Raw genomic sequence first — 22,279 nt, forward strand, 5'->3', positions numbered from 1 at the left:
TCCCAAACAAACAAAACAAAAACAAAACACCTGGTTGGGGATCCAAAAGGTGTATAAATTAAATACTTCTTGCAAATTGTTTGAAGAAGTTGGGTTCCATTGTTCCAGCTTTTGGAATGTGTATAAAGAAAAAAGTTTCAAACTCTTTGACTGAAGGTGTTAAAAAATGAGCAAATTAAACAGCTGCAGATGCTGGAGGTATACTTCTCCAGTACGAAAAATGTATCATTTCAGTTCTCTTTCTGTGACTCACTCACAAAATGAATTACTGCTTTTTGCTCTTTTTTGCTGCCTTCAAGGTACATTTTTTAAGCACAAAGTCATGCCATGGCTTCTGAAAGCCCTTTGCAGACGAGTAATGCCAAACTTCAGTCAAACTCAGTCAAATCCATTTCAGCAGGTACAAATGTGGGCAATCTGAATTATTTAAGTACTAATACTTACATAGTGTACATATTTACAAATTCCAATATTTACTTACATAGAAATCTGAATATTATTTTCCTTCCATGGCTCCTGATGCCTGAACTAAGATTATAGACTTATATAGTGAATTAATTGTCTCAGATCACTAGCAAGTGAGACAATCTAAAACAAAACATTGGAGTCTATTCTTCCAATGACTCCCTTCAAAATAGCAACAATAAAGTAATATGCAATACTTCCATGAGTGACACAAAGAATACCTCTGAATACATCATTTGTGAAAGTTGAAGATGGAGATTTTTAAATCAAAGGTATACTTTAGAGTAGACAATGGAGATTTTATATCTGAATTACAGATGTGGGGAATGGGAAAAAAATATTTAGGCACTACTTGTGAAATAGCCAGTATATGTACAGATGATACAGCTTAGAACACAAGCACCTATGTCAAGAGTTGCAGCACACATCTGGAATGTGTTCTACCTCTGTGAAACTGATCCATCAAATCAGACAAAGTGCCACGTACTATATTCATGATGGAGCAGATGAACAACAAATATTTTTGGCATGAAAATCAAGAAAGACAGATGTTGTCTTCACCTCCCCACATAAGGATGTTATTGCCTGTTTGGAAAATATAACTCACCTACTTAAAAGTGTCATTTACAAGTAATTGATTTTCTCAGTAAAGACACTGACAAGAGACACCTAACGGGAGCGGAAAGGAGTATTTGAAAGCCAATTTTCCATTAGCAAATATGACAGCTTGGGCATGTATCAAAATTAAGCTAAAACCTATAAAGACAACATAGGAAATACCAAAACATGCCCAGGAAATCGAGACACAGGCCTTTCCCAGAGTTCCAATGAAGACGAATTGCCAATAGTCAGGAACATCTTTGACTCTGTGGAGCTTGGGCAGAGAATGGAATTTAATCACCCCTCATTTTTACTTAGCTGGTATTGTTTTGCTTTCAGCTTTAGGTAAGAGTCTACTCCCCACCTCCATGATTCTTATGAACAGATCTGATCACATGAAATAGGACTACATTCTCTCTACAAGATTTTCCAATATTGGACAGTACTGGCCTGAAAGTACAGCCAGTTCTCTGCCTCCCATTTCTTTTCTTGTTCTTTTCTAAAGAAGCATAAACATCTGTTTACCAGAATTCTTTCAAGAAAGAATTCATTTGGCAAAACAGGTGGCAAGTGGACCGGAGCCCAACAGGATGTGATTTGAAACAACATGCTCCATTGACTGAAAAGCCATTCTTGCTATTTAGATCAGATTGGAAAATGTCCATCTGAAGACCAAAAAAGCGACACATACCCTAGTCAGCCAATATAGTCCTTGGGGTGGCAGACAGCAACCTGAGAAATCTACATGCCATCATTTCAGAACCAGTGTGCACTTTGCTTTGAACATGGAACTTCTCTTCCCACAAGATCACCCCTGTGCATTTCACTGCAGAGAGAGGCTCTGTGCATGAAAATCTGTGCACGGAGCAAACTGGCCCTTCATTAAAGTGATTGGGAAGTCCCTGGCAGGCATGAGAGCATATTGGTGTGAAATGGTTTTATGACCATTCATTACAATCTGTAACTACACACTTTACTTGGTTGTTATATTAGTTTGTTTTTAAAATTCCCTCTGGTATTTATTTATTAAAAATATTTGTATCTTGCCTTTCCAACAACACTCAAAGTGGTGTTTAACAATTAATTAATAAACATTAACATACAATAAACAGTAAAACCATGACCAATGCTAGACAGACACAGAATAAAAAGTTGCAAAACAGAGAGGCCACTTCTAAGCTATCATTGCAGGTGAAAAGTTGCTTTAAACAAATGAGTTTTTAAGTGGCCCCGAAACCAACAAAGGGCCAAAGGAGCGAGACCAATCTCCTGGGGCAAGGATTGTTATAACTGGGGGCTGCCGTTGAGAGGGGCCCTCTCCCTATGCTCACTAACTGTGTCTTCAAAAGAGGGGAGACGTAAATAATCAAAAGTAGCAAAAATATTCATATAGGGGAGGCAGTCCTTCATCTACTTTGCATCCAAACTGTTTGGGGCTTTAAAGTTAAGAATCTGTACCTGAACAGAGTCTGGAACCAAACTGGCAGCCAGTGCAAGTGGAGTAATACTGGTGATATATAGTGCAATAGAACAGTCCTACTAATTAGCCTGGCTATCCCATTCTGTGCTAAGTAAAGTTCCTAAACACTCTTCAAGGACAGCCCCATGTAAAATACATTATAATAGTCAAATCTTGAGGTGACCAAGCATGTGTTGACACAGCCAAGTTTGGTCTCTCAAGGTGTGGATGCAGCTGGCACATTAGTCTAAGCTGAGCAAAGGTACTCCTTGCCATGCCTGTCACCTGAGCATTCAGGGTCAAATCTGAATAAAAGAGCATCCCCAGGCTGCTTCTTAAAAACCATTACAGAGATGTGTGTGTGCACACACACATGCGCATGGGTCCCTCCCCTCCCATCTCTCTCTGTACCAAAATAGTATTTCACAATAAAATTTATCAGTTCTTCTTCCCCTCATCCTTTTCTTGTTTTGCATACATCCCTAAGAATGATCAGACTTGGATGCTGTTCTCACAAGCAGCCAAGACAGGGCTAAGGCAGTCAAGCCCGATCTTGCAGTGCTGCTCCCGGCAGCAGACAGGGCTATGAAGCCGGGCTGTTAAACAAGGTTAAGGGAGTGAGCACTGTTAACCCTGTATAACTGACCTTGTGTCCACACTGGCTGCTTTCAGCTGGCACTGAGACACTGAGGGGTACCCACCCATCACCGGGGTGGATTCCCACAATGCACCACACACTCACACGGTGCATTGTGGGGTTCCCAGGGGCTGGGGTGACATGTCCTTGCTCCTGCAACTCCACGCTGCCTGGGCAGCAGTGGATTGTCTGGGCGTGCAATCTATGTGCCCAGCAACACAGCTGGGACCTGGTCATCTGAGGGGAGGTAAGCTTCTGTAGCCTTCCTCCATGCACGCCCTCCTGTCCATGTCTCTGATTATGAAAAGGGGCCCTTGGTTGTAATTGTCTGAATATAGACAAACCACTGTCTATGTATACGTATACACTCAATGAGAACATACACATTATACTTTAATGTAAAAGGAATGCCTTTTTTTAAAAAAAGTGAGGTGGTAGCCTTTTTAACATTTGTGACATTATCTGAAACACAACTGAATATATTGCCATTATATGTATGGATTACACACAGACATCCTCTCTGTAATTTTTCATGTTTAACCAAATCCAAATTTAGACAAGCACTCATCTTTTTCCTTTTGCACTGGAATCTTAAATAGTCCATAGTCACACAAAAACTTCCTTTTACTAAAGGTTAGTGAGACTACAGGTACAATTCATTCAAACCTACTCCAATAAGAACCAATGGACAAAATACTCCAATAAGAACCAATGGACAGCTCAGGGGTGTGGTGTGGATTGTAGCCTGATCAATTCCACCAAGGGTGCAGGATCCACATATGAAACAATTTCCACAGGGCTAATTAGTCCTGTTTGCTCCTCCCTGATCAGTGTGTTCACAATGGATCAGGCCAGTACAAGGACTGAGAAGGCTATGTACATCTACCATGTCTCCATCCATCGCTCTCAGCCTGGTGCAAGAAATTTAAGCACTTTGTACCCTGTTAAGAGGGAAAGCTGGACTGGGATGCAGAAATCTCCTGATGTCCATAATGTTGTACACATACATGCTGAAGGGGGAGGAAAAAACAGGGTTCTATTGAGTTTAATGGTGATCACTCAGTGCACTGGTCCTATGCCTGCACTAGGATGGATTGTAACAGATCTCTGTTACAGTTAATTATCTTACTGGCCTGCTGTGACTCCCCAAATCAATAGAGAAATGAATATGGGGATGGGGTACCTCCCCCTGGATGTACCACTTAATATGATGATTCAACACCTGACTGTATAATTCCGCAGGTGTGGAATTACATGACTAAATGGTTCTCCCATTCCTTTCCACAGACTGGGTGCTTTTGATACTATGCGAGGGAGAAGACTTCTAACCTAGCTCCCTTCCTGGCAGGAAGGTTTGAGGATTTTTAACATGAGGGAACATTCATACATATGATTCTCCCATCTGCATTCTGATGTGGGATTGTCTCTGGAAAGCTGCACCATGTATCCCTCACTGCCACCCCCCCCAACTTGTATTATTGATGGACACTAGTTACAGCATTACTGTATTTCTATCAGAGTAGCAAAATGAAACACTAAGTTGCTCCCTTACCTCCCAGATTAGCGTAGTGTTTCCCAACCTTTTTATATCAAGGCACACTTATATGGGGGGGGGGGAAATTGGGGACATAGTGCTCCCCTCAACCAAGAAAATGTTTGGGTTTTTGAGGAGGCAAAGCTGCTGTATGTATGTACATACAATGCAACTTATATAAGGAGGAAGACATCCTTCCTAGTGCATTATGGGGCAAGTGAACTCCAAAAGCAGGGAGTTTAAACTCCCTGCTTTTGAAACTGACCAAATGTCAGAGCAAAGAGCAAGTCAGCATGGCACACGGCTTGGGAAACAACGACCTAGAGCACTGTAGTAATGTAGTAAGAATTCATGGCTAATCATAATTATTCCTTAAAAGGGCAGTTTTCTACAACTTGTAGAGACAATCTAAATACAGTCAGTCTATTTTCCATTCTTGAAAATAATAAGAGGAAAACAAGGAAAGACAGCTAAAGAAAACTAAAATTTAAAAAAGTGACTGTGGTCTGGCAGCTGAAGGTTTTTCTGCAGGTTACTGTGTTAAACAGTGCTGTGTGTTAAAACATACATTTGGGAGGTGAGCAAAGAGTTGCACGTTTATTGCTTCCCCAAACAAACCTGCTTCCTACAAACTATTCCCATATCTTTGCACCACAGCCAGCTTCCAAGAAAAACAGCAGGAAAACAAAGTGTGAACTCCGAGCAACCCACTTCCACAGAACAATGTACCATATCAAGAAGAAAGAACTGCAGTTTTGGTTTTGCTGAGGGACTTGAAGAAAAAAGGAAGGAGGAACTTTAAAAGTAAAATGGGAAGAGTTGTGTAACTGTGAATAAGCAGCAGGCATGTTGCCAAGGATTTCAAAGGCTCTGAGGTTTCAAAATTATTCAGATGTCCAACTGAAGTGAAGTGCACAAGGGGTTTTGAGCTTCCAAGAACACCTTCACACTAGAAACCAGGACATAACCTGGGTGAAAGCATCTCATGCTCAATAACATGAATGCTGTTAATTACATTTACAATTTATGTCCAGCCATATGTGCTACTGGATATGATTTAAGAAGAATTAAATTTCAGGATGACATCAAGAGAGACAGTAGAGAGATCAAGGCTATTATAAAAATTAGGCAAGAATTATTAATAAAAACTGTAATATCAAATTAAATTATCATGCCAATCACATTGTACCTGAATGGTTGCGTGGTTTCAAAATTGTCAGATCAGATATATCTTCATTAATGACTTTTATTTTATTTGTAACCTTTTTAAAATTTTAATATTTCTTATGATGTGAGAAACATATCTGGTCTGTCCTCTATGAATGGAAATGTGTGGGAGAAGAACTTCGGGTGGAGGGGGTCAGCAGCAGAAATGAATTCTGCATGCATAGCAATGCATGTAAGGGGAGAAGGAATGATACGGTAGAGAACTAGCTCCTCCTAAGCAGGAAGTTTAATAAATTAATATAAATATTTATAGAAATAAATTATCAGGTACTTAAAGATAGGCATTGCAGAGAAACAAGCTTCTGTGCTGAGTGCTATGAATTATATATTTTGAAGTGTGTGTGTGTGTGAATTAAAGTCATACTTCCCAATTATCTACAGAAACCAAATGTTGCATAACCAATACTGCTCCTGAAATTTGCTGGATGCACTACCTTTTACACCAGAATATGGTAGGGAAAGAGTTAAAAAAAGAACTGATTATGAATATAATCATATTTTAGCTGTTATTGTTCTCAACCAATTTTTAAGATTCAATAATCAGATCAATAGTTCTAAAATAACATCATACCCAAGAGAACCAGAAGATATTTCTCAGATTCAAATTCCTATTATTTAAATTTACCATGTATGGAAATTATTCAATAAAATGACTATTTAAAGTTGACATTCTACAAATTTCAAACTATCCTTTTACTTCCCCTTTGCAAGCACATGAATAAAAATTCTATTACTATTCTATTAATTTAATTCTATTAAGTTCTATTTAATTTCTTGAACTTTCCTATAAGACTAATCTATGCAAAATGACTTTACCTGGTCAATTATGGGCCTCACCAACTAGTCTGTATATAAAAAAGATGAAGTAGTATTTATATGTGTTTAATAAAAAGAACTGAGGAGTAAACAGCAAATCTCATTCTACCAGAATTTCATTTTAAAAAATGAAACCCATAGAATTGAAAATGCAAAGTTACTTATGAAAATAGTTTGTCTCATTGTTTTTAATTATTAGAGAGATGAGAAAATGATTATAAATTAGTTCCACTAAGAAAAGACCTTGAAAATATGTTTTAACCTGTGACTTGAAAAACATTAACCCACAGACTGAGCCAAGAAAAACGTTTGAAGCATCCATTCCCTCCTACCCAGAACATAGGTTTTATACAATAAATTGGATATGAGCCAGCTTTGCTTCCTTTCAGATGTTCATTGAAAATAATACTCCTGTGCCTGATAGCAATGTTTTGGTCTGAATCTCCAATTAAGAACATAAAAAGAGCCCTGATGGATCAGACCAGCAGTCCATTAGTCCAGCATCCTGTTGCCAACAGTGGGCAGATGCCGCTGTAAAGCCCATAACAGAACATGAAGATAACAGCCCTCCCTTGTAGCGTCTAGCCCAGCAACTAGTATTCAAAGGCATACTGCTTCTGAACATGGAGATTAAAAATAGATGTATCTCCTCCATGAATCTGTCTAATCTCCTTTTAAAGCCATTTCTTGTACACTGCCCAGAGCCTCTGGATGGGGTGGTTTATAAATGTAATAATAAATAAGTAAATTTAAGCTTTCCTTTTAATTTCAATGGAACTACTGCGAGTAATTTCCTCATCATGTCAGCTATAGTGTGGAATGAACTGAAATACTTAAAAGAACTGCAAGAGGTGACTGACTGGTAACCATTTTGGCACAAAGAACAGACCAACCTGCTCCATCTCAAGAGAGAAAACATTCACACCAGCAACTAACAGGCTTTGGGGCTTCTCTTTCCCTTGCCACTGTAACTGGAGGGATCTGTGTGGAAATATGACTTATCTAAGTGTTGAACCATGGCTAAAATGAAGTCTGGACAGCTTATCATGTCTATCTCCACCTCCCTACTCACTAGTGGGGAAATGAGTTCTAACTGAAATAAATAAATATATGACTATTAGGAACATAGGAAACTGCCATATACAGAGTCAGACCATTGGTCTATCTAGCTCAGTATTATCTTCACAGACAGGCAGCGGCTTCTCCAAGGTTGCAGGCAGGAATCTCTCTCAGCCCTATCTTGGAGAAGCCAGGGAGGGAACTTGAAACCTTCTGCTCTTCCCAGAGCGGCTTCATCCCCTGAGGGGAAGATCTTGCAGTGCTCACACATCAAGTCTCCCATTCATATGCAACCAGGGCAGACCCTGCTTAGCTATGGAGACAAGTCATGTTTGCTACCACAAGACCAGTTCTCCTCTCCTTAGTCTCACTATTCAGAGCTCAATCATATCTCTGGCATTTGTTTCTCTACTAAGTAATGTACACCCAAATGTGATCTGACTGCAATCTGACTGGCTTGTCCACAGATAGAAACAGCAATTCTCATAAGCACGGTGACTTGAAAAAGTGCTGCTGTGATTGCATAAATTGTTGAGTCGGGTCACATGCTACACCCTCAGCACAATAATGAGCCCATCTAGGCCATATTATGTGGATTTTCAACAAAATGAATTGCCTTGAAATCTCACTACTATGCACAGACAGTGGCTGGCATCTTAATAAAGTGCTTCTGGAACAAGCAAAGTTGGACTATTGCAGGAAGATTGCAGAGTTGCGCTAAAAAAGTCCCAAGGATCTGAACAATTGGGCAAAAGTTCCATTTAGAATATATGTGCCACAGTTGCACACTATTGCATGAAGGTAAGCATGCTTATTGAAGCGCAACACTAGTCTGGAACAAAGTCCAGACTGGTGCAAGTAGATAGTGCAACAGCTTTACATTAATGCAATGTCCTTCTGCAAGCCTTAGTTAATCAGGATGTCAACCAGAAAAATAGTATTTTTCTATACTATTCTTCTACAGTTATTTAAGATTTGTTTTTGCCACCTTTTGACCATATAGTTCGCAAGGTGGCTTTGCAACAATTACTGAACACAATATAAAACAATCAAAACGTCTTAGCACATGAGACTAATCACAGCTAATAGAATAATAGCCAAAGCAGAGTCAGTAAAATTTGTAAATTAAATACTGCCCAAAGCTTGGGTAAACAAAAGATTTTTAACTGGCATCTAAATGACACTAAAGTGGATGCCTGATACATGTCCTTAGAATGGGATTCTGAAAGTGCAGTACAATAACTGAAAAGGTCCTGTTCTGGCTGGCCATCTACTTAGCCTTTGAAGATGAAGGCACTCAATTCAGGACCTCAGCAGAGATCTTAGCAGCCAAGCAGGTTCATGTGGAAGCAGTTGTTCTTTCACATATAATTTAGAAATGCCTGACTGGGCTACAATTCACATGCTAGCTTACCATGATGTAAAAATTATGTGTTTGGCTGCCTGTGTGTGTGTGTGTGAGAGAGAGAGAGGGAGGGAGCGAGCGGGCGGAGAGAGCGAGCTGGCAGGTAAGGTAAATGCTTCAAGAGAAGCACCGGGATCGCTCCCAATCTTGCTGCTTCTCCTCGGAGTAGCCCTGCTTTTCTACCCAGGCAGAAAGTGAAGCAGGAGGACAAGCATGCACCTACTTCACTTTCAGGCCGTGTGGGTGCTCCGGCTGCCAGCAGCTGCTATCGGGCTGCCAGCAGCCATCTTTGCTGTAAAGCTGGGGTGAAGGAGCAGCCCGCTGCCCAAACTTTCCCAATGCACTGTGCTGCTTATGCAGTGCATTGTGGGATTCCTGGTGGCCTGACTTCCTTCTCCCCCGCTCCTGCTTGCCGTGTTGCTTATCTGGACATGCAGGCAGCAGAGCCCAGAAAAGGCTCAGATCATCTGGGGGAAGGCAGGTGGGATCCTGCCTTCCCCCCAGCCCTCTCCATTTTGGCTGTGTGAATGGCGTGTTTGTGTGTGTGTGTGTTTTGTGGGATAGGAAGGTGGATTAGGGCTTCACAATCAGCCCAGAGGTAAGATTCCTTTTCTTTTCTGGGGAAGGAATACAAGCAAGGAGTACCCAGCAGTATGGGTAACAGAGGCTTAATTTGAGAAGTTTTTTTTTTTTTAAATGTCCATTCCATCTGCCCTGGAGATGTGAAACAATCCTAAAAGAGAGGTCCTCTGAACTTGTGCAAAGTGCCTTTTATCCACAGCTACATAATCCCTGCAAACTGACCCCTAGTAACTGGGCAAAGAGACATCATTTGAAGCAATGGTTCTGTGATGTTTAGCAAGGGAATAGCAACTGTCTCTGTTCAATCCAGCATAGCATCCTTCCAGTGGCATTCCATTTTAAGACTGTAATCCTTTTTAGGATAGGATAGTATCTTATAATTCCTTTTGTATGTATAAACTGCTTTGTGGAATTATTTGATGAAAAGCAGCCCGCCCTTTCACATTTGTAACCAACTTGCAGGGCTTCCAGGTGAGAAGGCAACATTCCAGATGTGAACATTTCACAACATTTCACAACATTTCCAGGTGTGAACTTTCAACACCTTTGTAGAAATGAATCACTGTGACAATCTGACTGCATGCCCTGAAATGAGTCTGGGTATTTTTGACTTGTACTCAGTAAAAGCTGCAGTCTGTTCAGTGAATTGCTATGGGCTGGTATCCGTATTTCTCTTGTGCTCACAGTTGTCAGTTGAGGTGCCATGGACACAGCTTGGAGCTTTCTTCTTATTTTTCTTTTTCTCCTACAGTACCTTTGTCCTTGTGAGATCCGGAGCCTTTTAAAGTCCATGGAAAGACTTCTTGTAGGAGAAAAGATAGCTGCTGACTAGAGGCCAGCACAGGAAGTTCTGTGGAAACACAATAGCTAGCCTGTTGATTGGTTTTAATATTTGTTTTCTGTTTTGGAATTTACTGAAGTTGCATGGAAGGAACAGCACACCCAGGGTCTTTGCCAAGCTGTGTTATTCTGGTTGTACAGGCTTCTCAAAATAAATCTAGAGTTCCAGAGAAGGAGAAGAGTCTGCTGTTATCTCAGGTGCTATAGTAGATTAGACTGACCTCACTTTCTTTCTTTTTTTTGCATATACTTTTTATTCAATTTTCACAACATCAAAAGACAAACACAAATAGTACAAACACTCACAAACACACACAATAAGGACTTCCATCTCATCCTTGGAACAAGTGTTGTTAACAATAACCAAGATCTTGCCTATAGGTTAAACATTCTCTCCCCAGTAGTTCATGTAACGATATCTTTAATTGTTATCAACATGTCTGCATTGGCCCAAATCATATCTATTCTCATATGTGTTTTATATCTATCTAAAAAGAAAGTATACTCCCTCTCATCTAAGTTTTGATTCTCCATATGTCATGTCAACCATATTGAAGAAAAACTCTTGGTGATTTCCCATCATTTTTCCTCAAATCTGTTTTCTCTCTATCAGCCTGCGTTGAGACAATTTCATTAAAGTCTCCCGTTAATATAATCTATTGCCTATCTATCTCTTAGTTGTTTTTCAATTTTCTATAGAATTCTACTTTTGCCTCATTGGGGGCATATATGCCCACTACTATGTACTTTGGATCTTCAGCATTTATTTCTACCACCAATACTCTTCCATAATCATCTTTATATAACAATTTTGTCTCCAAAAGGTCTTTTGTATAAGAGACTACGCCCCCCTTTTTTCTTAATGTCTAGGGTTTCAAATTGCTAACCTAGTGCTTTATTTTGTAAATACTTTCTATCTCTCCATTCTTATATACACTTCCTGCAGGCAAATCAAATCCAGTTTTCTTTTTCTCAAATCGTGAAATATTTTTTGGTGTTTTGTTTTTATGTTTAAGCCATTTACATTTTTTTAAAAGAGTTTTAATTCCATACTGACTATTTGTTTATATTGCTAATTCCTCCCTTATTTAGCGCCTTATGTCTTTTGGACGTCGTCTGAGATCTGAAGATCATTCCTATACCTACGAAGAAATTGTTTTACTTTTAGATCTTCGGTTAGTCTATGTTTCTTATCTTTAAAAGTAAAGGTAAACCCTTGAGGGAACTCCCATCTAAAAGGGATTTTGTTTTGTTTTAAAATATGAGTCAAATCTTTGTAATCTTTTCGTTTCATAAGAAATCTCTTTGGGATTTCTTTCATTACCATTATAATTTGACCGTTAATTTTCCATTTATCTTGAAAATGGGCTTGTATAATACGATCTCGAGTAGATTTGGAATTGAGTTGGATTATGCAATCTCTGGACACTTTATGGGAGACTACAAAAGTGTTGTTTACTCTGTAGGCATCTTCAACCAGTCCTTCTATGTTAGATATATCCACCTGCAAGAGTTTAGCTAATTCATTTGTCAGAACATCTAGTAAATTTTGAGTAGTACTTTCTGGAATTCCCCTTATTCTAAGCATTCTTTCCCTCTGCACCATTTGCAACATTGCAAATTGGTCGGCTAACTCTTCCTTTTCCTTTTCCAATTCTTTTATCTCCTGGCTTACAGCTTCTACATTTTTAGAAGTTAACTTAGTATCCTCCATCGTTCTCTTGCTTATTTCTTAAGTTGTTACATTTGTTTAAATTGTCTGTGATCCCGTGTTTCATCTCTTGTACCTCCTTATTCAACTGCAACATATCTTGCTTTAAAACCTGTGAATCTGCTTTTATCTGTTGTATATCCTCTTTAAGAGTTTGCATATCATTAACCATAGACTGTACTACTTCATTATTTGTATCTAGTTTACTATTAATAGCTTGAAGCAACTCCCAAATTTCACCAGTGGACCTTTCCACTTGGGGAATCGTTCCCACTGAGAGTTTACTAGGCATATGGGTTTGGGTTCCAGTTGGAGTATTCTTGTTCTTAGACATTCTAATATACAAGACTACAGTAACAGATTGGATGTTTACAACAAGGTTAACTCTTTAGCCAATATACCCCTCCTGTAACTTCAAAGGGGGAGGAATAGTTTCCACTTTGAATCCAATTCACCCTTTAACTTTTTCGAGTTCTTCTTTACTCAAAGTGTATCTGTTTGTTCACTCTGTTATATAGTCACAGGTTTCCTCAAGTTCGTATTTGTAGACTCATACTAAAAAATCAGCTGTACCAAAAAGAAGGTAGAAGCTATACTTCACGCTCTTCAAAGCATCACAAGATGCCCGGATGTTCGCTGTAATCACCTCCGTGTTGTCCAGCGTCAAATCTTTACACTTAGAATAAAATTGTAGACTGACAATTTAATGTCTTTGGGAACTTTGACTAGCTTTGGCTAAATTAGCTCACTTCAAATTACTTCAACAGAATTGGTAGCCGTTTGAAAACATAAAGGTTAGAGTGGGCATTAAACATCCCTCTTTTCCAAAGATACTGCAGAGGTATAGCTCTTTTGCTCTGTAGATATACTTATAAAGTTTTAGTCACTCTCTATATAGAGTTATAGTATCTCGACCACACCTTGGCATCCGGAAGCAGCCAGGAAACATTGTTGGATAGGGCTCTCTCACAAGTTGTTATTTTCCTTGTTCTTTTAGATGAGATTCTTAATAAATTCCTTTGTTACCTCATTGGCATTTAGTAGAAATTGCAACGTTTCCGAGCTTGGTTTTCAGGCAGCCTGAACTCCACACTGCAGAACTCTCCTTGACTCTAGCCCTGTCGTTCGACTGGTGCGAAGAGACTGCAGCTTCCCCGCGCCCCTTCGCAACAGGAGCTGACTTCTCCGGGCTGGTGAGTCTTTTACACCTCCCACTTTAATCCGGTGGGGTGAGGGGTAGTTATAGAGTCCCCCCGCAGTTACTTTCTGCAGGTCTTCTCTCGGAGACTTGGAGACTCAAAGAGAAGCGTCTTGCTCGGTCAGCGTCGGAACCGGAAGTGGACTGACCTCACTTTCCAAGTTGTTTCTCACATGGGTAGATGATCCACTGACCACTTTTACAGATGCATAAAAATTCAGCCAGTTCAGTGAAATTGCGCCAGGCCAAGGCTTCCCATCACCATTGCTCAAATTACTACTACAAATATTTATATACTACTCTTCAACCAAAGTTCTCAAAGTAGTTCACATAGAAAAATAAATAATACATAAATAAGATGGCCCCCTGTCCCCAAAGGGCTCACAATCTAAAAAGTATCATACCCTAGACACCAGCAACAGCCACTGGAGGGATGCCATCCTGGGGATGGATATGGACAGTTGCTCTCCCTATGCTAAATATAAGAGTATTGCCATTTTAAAAAGTGTCTTTTTGCTCAGCAAGGGAAATTTTTTTAATTGGTATGATCAGAGTCTGATCTTTTGACTTCTTTAGGACTGAGAAATTCCTGAAGGTGTTGCTTAACCTTTGTTTAAGCCTGGATATATATATTAGTAAGCCTGGCAGAGGCGCTGGGTGCAAAGTGCCTCAACATCTCTATATATAATTCTCCTGGGTGTGCCCAGGAAAAATGCGTCCCGGCAGCCCAGTGATTGGCTGAGCTGCGGGGGCGCCTGATTGGCTGGCGCACCCAGGAGAACAGCGGCGGCCATGGCCGCTGGCGGGCCCGGCCTGGCAGCGATGGGGACAGGCCGAGGAGCCGAGCCTGGCTGGGTGAGGCGAGGAGGCGGCGGGGGAAGCCGGGCAAGGCGGCGGGCCCAGGCCCGGCCGGAGTAGGCGGCGGGCCTGGCCGGAAGGAAGTGGTGGGCCCGAGGGAAGCCGGAGCCCAGTGGAAGCCAGAGGAGGTGGCAGGCCCGGCTGGAGGCGGCGGCAGGGGAAGCCGGGCAAGGCGGCGGCGGGCCCGGCCGGAGCCGCGGGTGGCGGTGGTGGGCCCGGACAGAGCCCAACTAGAGGCACAGATGCTCTGTGCCCGGGCCCACTAGTAATTCAGTAATCCAGAATCTACTGTTCAGGGTGTGTGTGTGTGTGTGTGTGTGTGTGTGTGTGTGTGTGTGTGTGATAGAGAGAGGGAGGGAGAAAGAGTGTGTGTGTGTTTTACCAATCTCTTCTTCCCCCAGAAGTACTCTTTAAAACTCATAAATATGTCTCTGAGGGCCGTGTGACTATCAGTGACATATTTATAGATGTTAGAGTGTGCTTCTAGGGAAGGAGAGATTGTCATAAGCATCCCCCAGCCTGTGCAGCAGGATCCTGAATTATTAAATGCTGCAGAGGCACATTGCACACAACACTTCTGCATGGTTAGTGAGGATGTAAACTATTACGTTTTATTAGAAGTGTGAGAAGTCAGATTAGTATACTTCTATGTACAATTTCAAGGTCTGAAATGTAAAACAGGAGTCCAGAGTGCATTTCAACAGTAAAGTTTTGGAGTTGTGTTTTCAATTTGGGCAGATATTTTCTTTTTTCTGCACAGACTGATTGCACAAGTCAAAAGCAAGAATTATAAGAGGAAAACTATAAAGGTACTAGATTTTGGAGTATATCTGCTTCACTTTCAGGAACTGTACCAGTTTCCAAAAATCTATGACAATGCATATATCTATATGGAAGAAATTATGCCTGTACCACTGGAAGCTGCTGTGGAATTTGTATATCTTCTATCTGAGACTGTTTCTGCACTGCAAGCTGGCCTGCACTGTTTAATAGAGCTTCCATTCATCTGAAGAAAACAAGGTGCAGTAAATGGATTGCATCCTGACCATGCACAGAACCATGCCCTCATGCACAGGGTGATATCTGTTTCAGACACATGCACCCTTATGTTTTTAGATATTGGGGACATTAAGGCTATGTACATGACTGTGCAGGCGGGCAGGCAGTGGGGAAGGCAGAGTCAAACTCACCTTCCCCACAGACAATCAAAAGTGTTCTGCTGGGAGCATGGCTCATGCTCCCAAATGACCCACATTGCTCCAAGCAGCGTGGATCTCTGCAGGCTGGGATGAAGCATCCCGGCTTCCAGATATCCCATAATTAAATATTGAACATGGTGCATTGGGGGATACCCCCATGAGTTGGGCGCTCTAGGCACCCAACTGTGTGTGCTCAGGCTGCAAAGAGCCCGAGCATAAACACAACCCCAGCACTGTGTTTAAAGGCGTACTTACACCCTTAACCTCAGCTAAAGGCCGAAGTAAAAAGTAGGGTTGGGTGGGCTTAACCAGCACGTGGATCCCGGTGCTGCACATAAGCAGCCTAACCCAGGGTGGTCTGCCCTAGCCTGGGTTAGGCTGCTCGTGTGAATGGGTTCATTTCCATATGCAGTCATTGTTGCTTCTGACTTGTAAACAGCCTATGTAGAAAAGTGTGCCCCAAGTGAAAACAAAGCTCCAGCAGCATTTGCAAATGCAGAAGTCCTCATTAGTTCTTAACTTTGGCATCATTATGCCCCAAGAGCTGCTCCTGCACAAATCACATTCCTATTAATGGTGCTTGTATAGGAGCAGCACTTGTCGCATTGCACTCTTTAATCTCTTTCACAGTTTATGTCCCAATCAAATGTTAGCCGAATTTGTCAACTTTTTGATTTTAAAATGGTGTGATTCAATGGTTTTTATGAGCTAATCATTGAAACAAAATTTTGAAAATCCCACAAATTGCACATTAACATGACAAGAAAAATGTAGCCTTGATATTTAATCCATAATCCCTTTCAAACAGTGCTGACATCTGAAAGGAGATCTCAAAATGAACCTGCTTAAGTTGTGTTCATTAAGAAGGCTAATTCAGAGCATTGCAATTGTTTCAGTTGTTTATGAATCTCGACCTTCATAATGCAATGAAAATGTGCTGTCTCCTAAAGATGTTCTTTGCCGATATGACACACATTTTGTATTGTTTCATGGCACACCAGCATTAAATATCCCAGAGGTAATCCACCCTTCTTCTAACGGCTGATGACAGGTCGAATGCCTGAGCAAAATCAGTTGAAGGAAAGGGAAGTCTTGTCGGAAATGAGATTAATCTTGTAATGAGTGTTCAGCCCTGATAACCCATCTGTGCAGAGAACTGCTTTAACTGGAGTGCAATTAACCTTCACCTGACAAGTTTTGTCCAACTGTTATGAACAACATTACAGTCACCCCCCTGCTTCTGTGCAGACTACGCAGTCACACAGAGCACCAAGACTATTATGTGTACCAAGGTGCTAATAAGTACCAGAAAGAAATATTAAATGATAGTGGGCATGTTCTCTGAATTCCATCACTTACTTTATGTGAAAATAATGGGTTAATACAGGTCAGTATATTTTAGCGATAGAAAAGTCTACCCATTGAGTTAGTTGGTAGAGGGCTGTCAAGCTAGATCAGCTGATTTTTTAATGAGTTCCAGCACAATACATCCAAAGACCAAACGTTTACAGAGAATTTATGACCACTTTGATGCAGCTCACATCTGTATTTTTTGCAATCTAAATGTCTCTTCATTATTTGATTTCACAAAGGGGGTTGTTGGGGTGGTGGTGGTTGGATTTAGTTTGTTTCTTATCTTGCATTATTTCTTACCTGAAGACAAAAAATAATTTGTTTGTTTTTTAAAAAAAGGAAAAATAAGTTGAAATCATTTATTTTCCATATTTTTATCTTGTCCTTCCCCCAAGGAGCTTAGGGCAGCATGCATGGGCATTATCCTATTTCTTCTTCACAACAACCCTGAGAGTTGGGTTAGGTTGAGAGTGACTGGCCCAAGGACTAGGGACGTGCAAAAAACCGGTTTGCCTGGTTCAGTTCAAATCTGAACTGGACTTGAACAGGACATGTTCGATTTTGGCACCCCCGAATGAGGGACCCAGCTTGGTTCAAAATTTGGACTGGCTCAGTTCTGGTTCGGGGGTGCAATCAACGTGTTGTTGTTTTTTTAAAGAAGGTGGACTTTGGTGGCCTCGGGTGGTGCTGCTGTGGCCACAGGAGGGTCTCTGGTGCTTCCCCCTCCCCCAGTTTCCCACAGGCTGGATCAGCCCATTTCGGCCCTCTGTGATCACACGTGAGTGCATGGTGGCCATTTTTGAGGCTGCACTCATGCACACAGGGTATTTGCATGGCCAGGTCATGACCCAGCCAAGCATATGCCCCAAGCGTATACACAGTGGCCTCAAAAATGGCCACTATGCACTCACAGAGGACTGAAGGCCTATGGGAGACTGTGGGGAGGCTGGCAGTGGCAGGGGGATGGGGAACCACCAGAGACCCCCTGGAGATACAGCAGCACTCCCTGAGGCCACTGAAGCCCTCGGCGGCAGTAAGTATGCTTTTTAAAAAACCAAAATTTAACGTTGATAAGAACATAAGAACAGCCCTGCTCGATCAGGCCCAAGGCCCATCTAGTCCAGCATCCTGTTTTGCACAGTGGCCCACCAGATGCTGCTGGAAGCCGCAGGCAGGAGTTAAGGGCAAGCCCTCTCTCCTGCTGTTACTCCCCTGCAAATGGTAATGTTGATGACACCCCCAAAGCGGGTCTGAACCTGCCCAGGGGGTTCAGCGGGCCCAGTCCAGCTCAAGCTTAAGCCCTCGAACTGAGCTGGTTCAAGCTCAAGCTGGTTTGAGGTCAAGCCGGTTCGCACACCCCTACCAAGGCCACTCTGTTAATGTTAGAGCTGACCAGAAACTGAAGTCCAGGTTTCCTGCAATCACATTAATTCAGTATACCACACTGGTTCTTAGCAGTGTGCCTCCTCACCAGTTATACCAAATTATTTATGTCAAGGAGGAGTAGCCTGAAAACTAATAAAGAATGGCCTTCTAAAATCATACTTCGACAATAGTTTTATCCTTCTCAAGAACCAAGTTTAGACACAATTTAGCTGCATTTTTGTGCTATGGCATGAAGCAGACATGCTGCAGATTAGTGGCAAAGATTCCATTTTTAAAAAAATTTACATTTTATATCCCGCTCTTCCTCCAAGAAGTCCAGAGCGGTGTACTACATACTTAAGTTTCTCCTCACAACAACCCTGTGACGTAGGTTAGGCTGAGAGAGAAGTGACTGGCCCAGAGTCACCCAGCTAGTATCATGGCTGAATGGGGATTTGAACTCGGATCTCCCCAGTCCTAGTCCAGCGTCCTAGTCCAGCACTCTAACCACTACACCACGCTGACTCTGAATGGCTCCATTCAGTTTTACAAAACAAAGATTTCACCTTTTCTTCATAACTTAAAAAACAAAAAAATCACATTCCTAATTCCTGAGGTAATAAAATATAATTCAGCTTCTCTAATTGTTACCTGTGATTCTAGGCATTCTATATTAATCTGTATTAATCTATAATCTGTTTCTAGAAGATAGAACCAAACGAACGCCTTCTTGAACTCTCATAATCACGTTGCCACTGAACTACAGCACCAAAATGAGTTTCATAAACATATGACAACATATCAATTAGACACTAGTCATTGTACATTATTCTAGAAATGAATCCCTATGAATAAACAAATTCATAACTGTGGTGCACCAAACCTTAAAAAGTGGCAAATAAGAGAGCTTTTCATTTAAGAGTAAGAGGGTCGGGTGGGTTCTTCTTTTTTTTAATGAATTAGGTATTTGTGGACAGGAAGTTCCAATTGAAAGCACTTCCTGTATTGGTAGTCTCTGATCTGGTGAGTTATCAGAATAGGAAATGGAGGCAGGAAGTATCTGTCTACGGACTCATTATCATTACCATAAGTGCAGTGGCAGCATATTTACTATTTCCTGGAGTTATAAACACATTTGTAAAAATATCCACAGTTTTAAAGCTTTCAAAATCAAACTATACATCCCTGTCTTATTTACTAATAATCTTTGTCATGTCATTGTTTGCTTTCTGCGCAAGAATAAAAGACCAGGAAGAGATGTTTTCATTCAGCATTCCAGTAACTGTATTGTTCAGACAGAGAGGACTCAAAAGTCATTTTTGTTCACCTCCCTCCTTCCCTTCCTCAATGAAGGCTTTTCAATCCAGCGTGGTGTAGTGGTTAGAGTGCTGGACTAGGACCAGGGAGACCCGAGTTCAAATCCCCATTCAGCCATGATACTAGCTGGGTGACTCTGGGCCAGTCACTTCTCTCTCAGCCTAACCTACTTCACAGGGTTGTTGTGAAAGAGAAACTCAAGTATGTAGTACACCGCTCTGGGCTCCTTGGAGGAAGAGCGGGATATAAATGTAGTAATAATAATAATGATAATAATAATAAATGATAATGTTACCTTTCTGTGCCATTATAAGAACCGGCCTACACATGATGTTAAATCCATAAATATGAGCTGGGCATAATGCGGAGGAAGCAGATGGGAAGTGGTTCTTTTATTTTTTTTAAATAACCATGGGAGTCCCTGTTCCAGACTGCGAATGTGTAAATGGTAAGCAGGGGGTTAACACTTTCCCCTATATCATTCTCACCCTAGTATCAGCCCCAAAGTAGCAATCTGCCACTCAAGCAGTGACCTTCAGCAAATTGCTGCTTGGAGGGATTTTCAGGATGGAAACAGCACTGGTAGAAAGTGTCCACCTCCTCCTTGCCATGTACCACATTCTTGCACTGGCATAGGGGTCAACATGGTTAATTTTGGAAGATAAAAGGAGCACTTCCAATCCACTGCTGCATGAAAACCAGCTTGTAATTATGGGTTTAAAACCACATGTAGTTTAGCCCTAACAACGTGACCAGAAATTTTGTGATCCTCTATATTCTGAAATCTGGCTATGTGTTACACTCAGCACATGAAAAGGAGCCATGTGTAGTAGCCAGTCTTTACCTATTATTCTGCAGCTCTCCAAGAGACAGGCAGGAAAAACTGAGGGGGGTCAGTTAGGACTCACATGCCAGTTTTCTCTTTAGAATCTTGTTCATTCATGTAGAAGAGAACACAGGGGGGGACTGGGATCATGTCCACTGCCCCTGCCCTGAACCCCATATATTCATCCAAACCCATGAAAAAAGCCTATGAGCATGCAAGTGGTGCTTAAGAAAAACCACACCGGAGGCCTTGAACTTAAGGGGCCAATGCACACACATAGATACAGCCCAAGTATTCTCATGTCCTCGTGCTCAGGGTCCACTTTCTCTTTTTTAGTTCTCTAAAAAGCCTGGGATGGACAATGTTAAAATTACTCAGGGTACTCTAGAATACTGGCAAGAATGTGGGCATTCAGCAGAAAAACTGAAATAGAAATTTGTGCTGGTTTCTCTGCTTATGATGCCGTAATATTGTCCCCAAGATTCTAATACAATACTTACATTATGTCACCTTGTGATATTGCACTAGATATAGCAGTACCTATGCCACATCTTGAGCATTTATTTTCTGGTACAACTATTACTGAGCCTTCTATAACTGTCTTTTCTTTTGAGGGGCATTTTTCCTCTCCCAAATACATATGTTAGGCTATGTTTTCATCCACTCATGATCAAATTGCTGTTAAGCTACATAAGCGTAGTATTTAGTTAACTAGACCCAGATTCACAGCTGGTCTACATTACAGAAGTAGGAAGTTTTGGCCTCCATCCTACCCTATCTATGCCATTTTTCAGAAACAAATTTGACCCTTTAAAACGATTACATTTCCCTAAGGGGATAATTTTCAAATTCCATTTTTTGCATATGTTTACATTTTAAAATTGAGTCAAGATGCCCTTTTCATAAAACTAGGTTCATTGGTCATGTTTCTTTTAACATTGTTTCTTCAGGTGAATAGCTATTTATTTGAACAGCATCTATAGATTGTACAGAAGGATCTGGCAGAGAAGACAACTGCTCCTTTGAGATCTCCATTCACTTCAGTGAGAAAGAGCCTAATGTGGGCAAGTATTTTACAAATTTTACAGAGGAATTTTTTGTGAGGTCTTCATTAAAAAGCGAAGAGAACAATCTTTCAAATTTAGAAAACAAACAAACAATTCAGTTGAACACAGGATTGAAGCATCCTCTAAAAACTTTGGAATCTAGTGGTTTCAGAGAGAAATTTTGCTAGCTCACATTTAGTGCTTCCCAGAAATGAAGACCTATATTCCTACTGACTTGTTATGCTGAGAGTGAAGACTATGACTGCATAGAGATTATGTCTGAAAAGTCTTATGTTATTCATTCTGCTTTGTATGGTAAAGAGCATAAGGGATGTACCGCATTAGGGAAAGCGTGATATACATTTGACAATCATTAGAATGCAATTCTTCTTAATGCAGTGACTTATTACTTTATCTACTTTGATATTCCTATGTTCTAAGGCCAAAATTGGAACAACCCACACTACTACCAAGGTAGACAAACAACCAGGGGTGCAGGTAGGGGAGAGGGGGCCCATGTTCACCCCTCTCTCTGGTGGCCCCTTGGAGGGAGGGGGGCTGTCAGGAGCTGAGGGGCCCGGGTTCTTTGAACCCATTCACTTAACTATAGCTACACCCCAACAACACCTTGTCCTGCTATTAATTATTGAAATCACAAAGTGAAATGAACCGTGCAGATAGGCAAGCGGGAAGTCAATATTTACTTATGTGTAGAGTTAGATAAATGAACGCAATTTGAATGTAAAAGCTTTTGTAAAATCCAATAAAAATTTAAAATGGAA

The 22,279-nt window shown here is 41.1% G+C and overlaps 1 protein-coding gene across 16 annotated transcripts in view; it reads right to left on the reverse strand.

Moving 5' to 3' along the window:
* ERG (ETS transcription factor ERG) overlaps positions 1 to 22,279 on the reverse strand; it is a 189,102-nt gene that overhangs the window by 40,340 nt on the left and 126,483 nt on the right. The window contains exon 1 of one of the 16 annotated variants that reach the window (XM_053309179.1): positions 19,192 to 19,249. The exons of 14 other annotated variants lie outside the window; for them this stretch is intronic. Coding sequence is in view for 1 of the 2 variants with exons in the window: in XM_053309167.1 (XP_053165142.1) it covers positions 1,246 to 1,323 (78 nt within the window). In the remaining variant the exon portion in view is untranslated. Of the gene's footprint in view, positions 1 to 1,245; positions 2,623 to 19,191; positions 19,250 to 22,279 lie in introns of those variants that run through there. One more of the 16 variants, XM_053309167.1, reaches the window with a different exon arrangement.

This window comes from Hemicordylus capensis, chromosome 3, assembly GCF_027244095.1.
Source record: "Hemicordylus capensis ecotype Gifberg chromosome 3, rHemCap1.1.pri, whole genome shotgun sequence".
Classification (NCBI taxonomy): Eukaryota; Metazoa; Chordata; class Lepidosauria; order Squamata; family Cordylidae; genus Hemicordylus; species Hemicordylus capensis.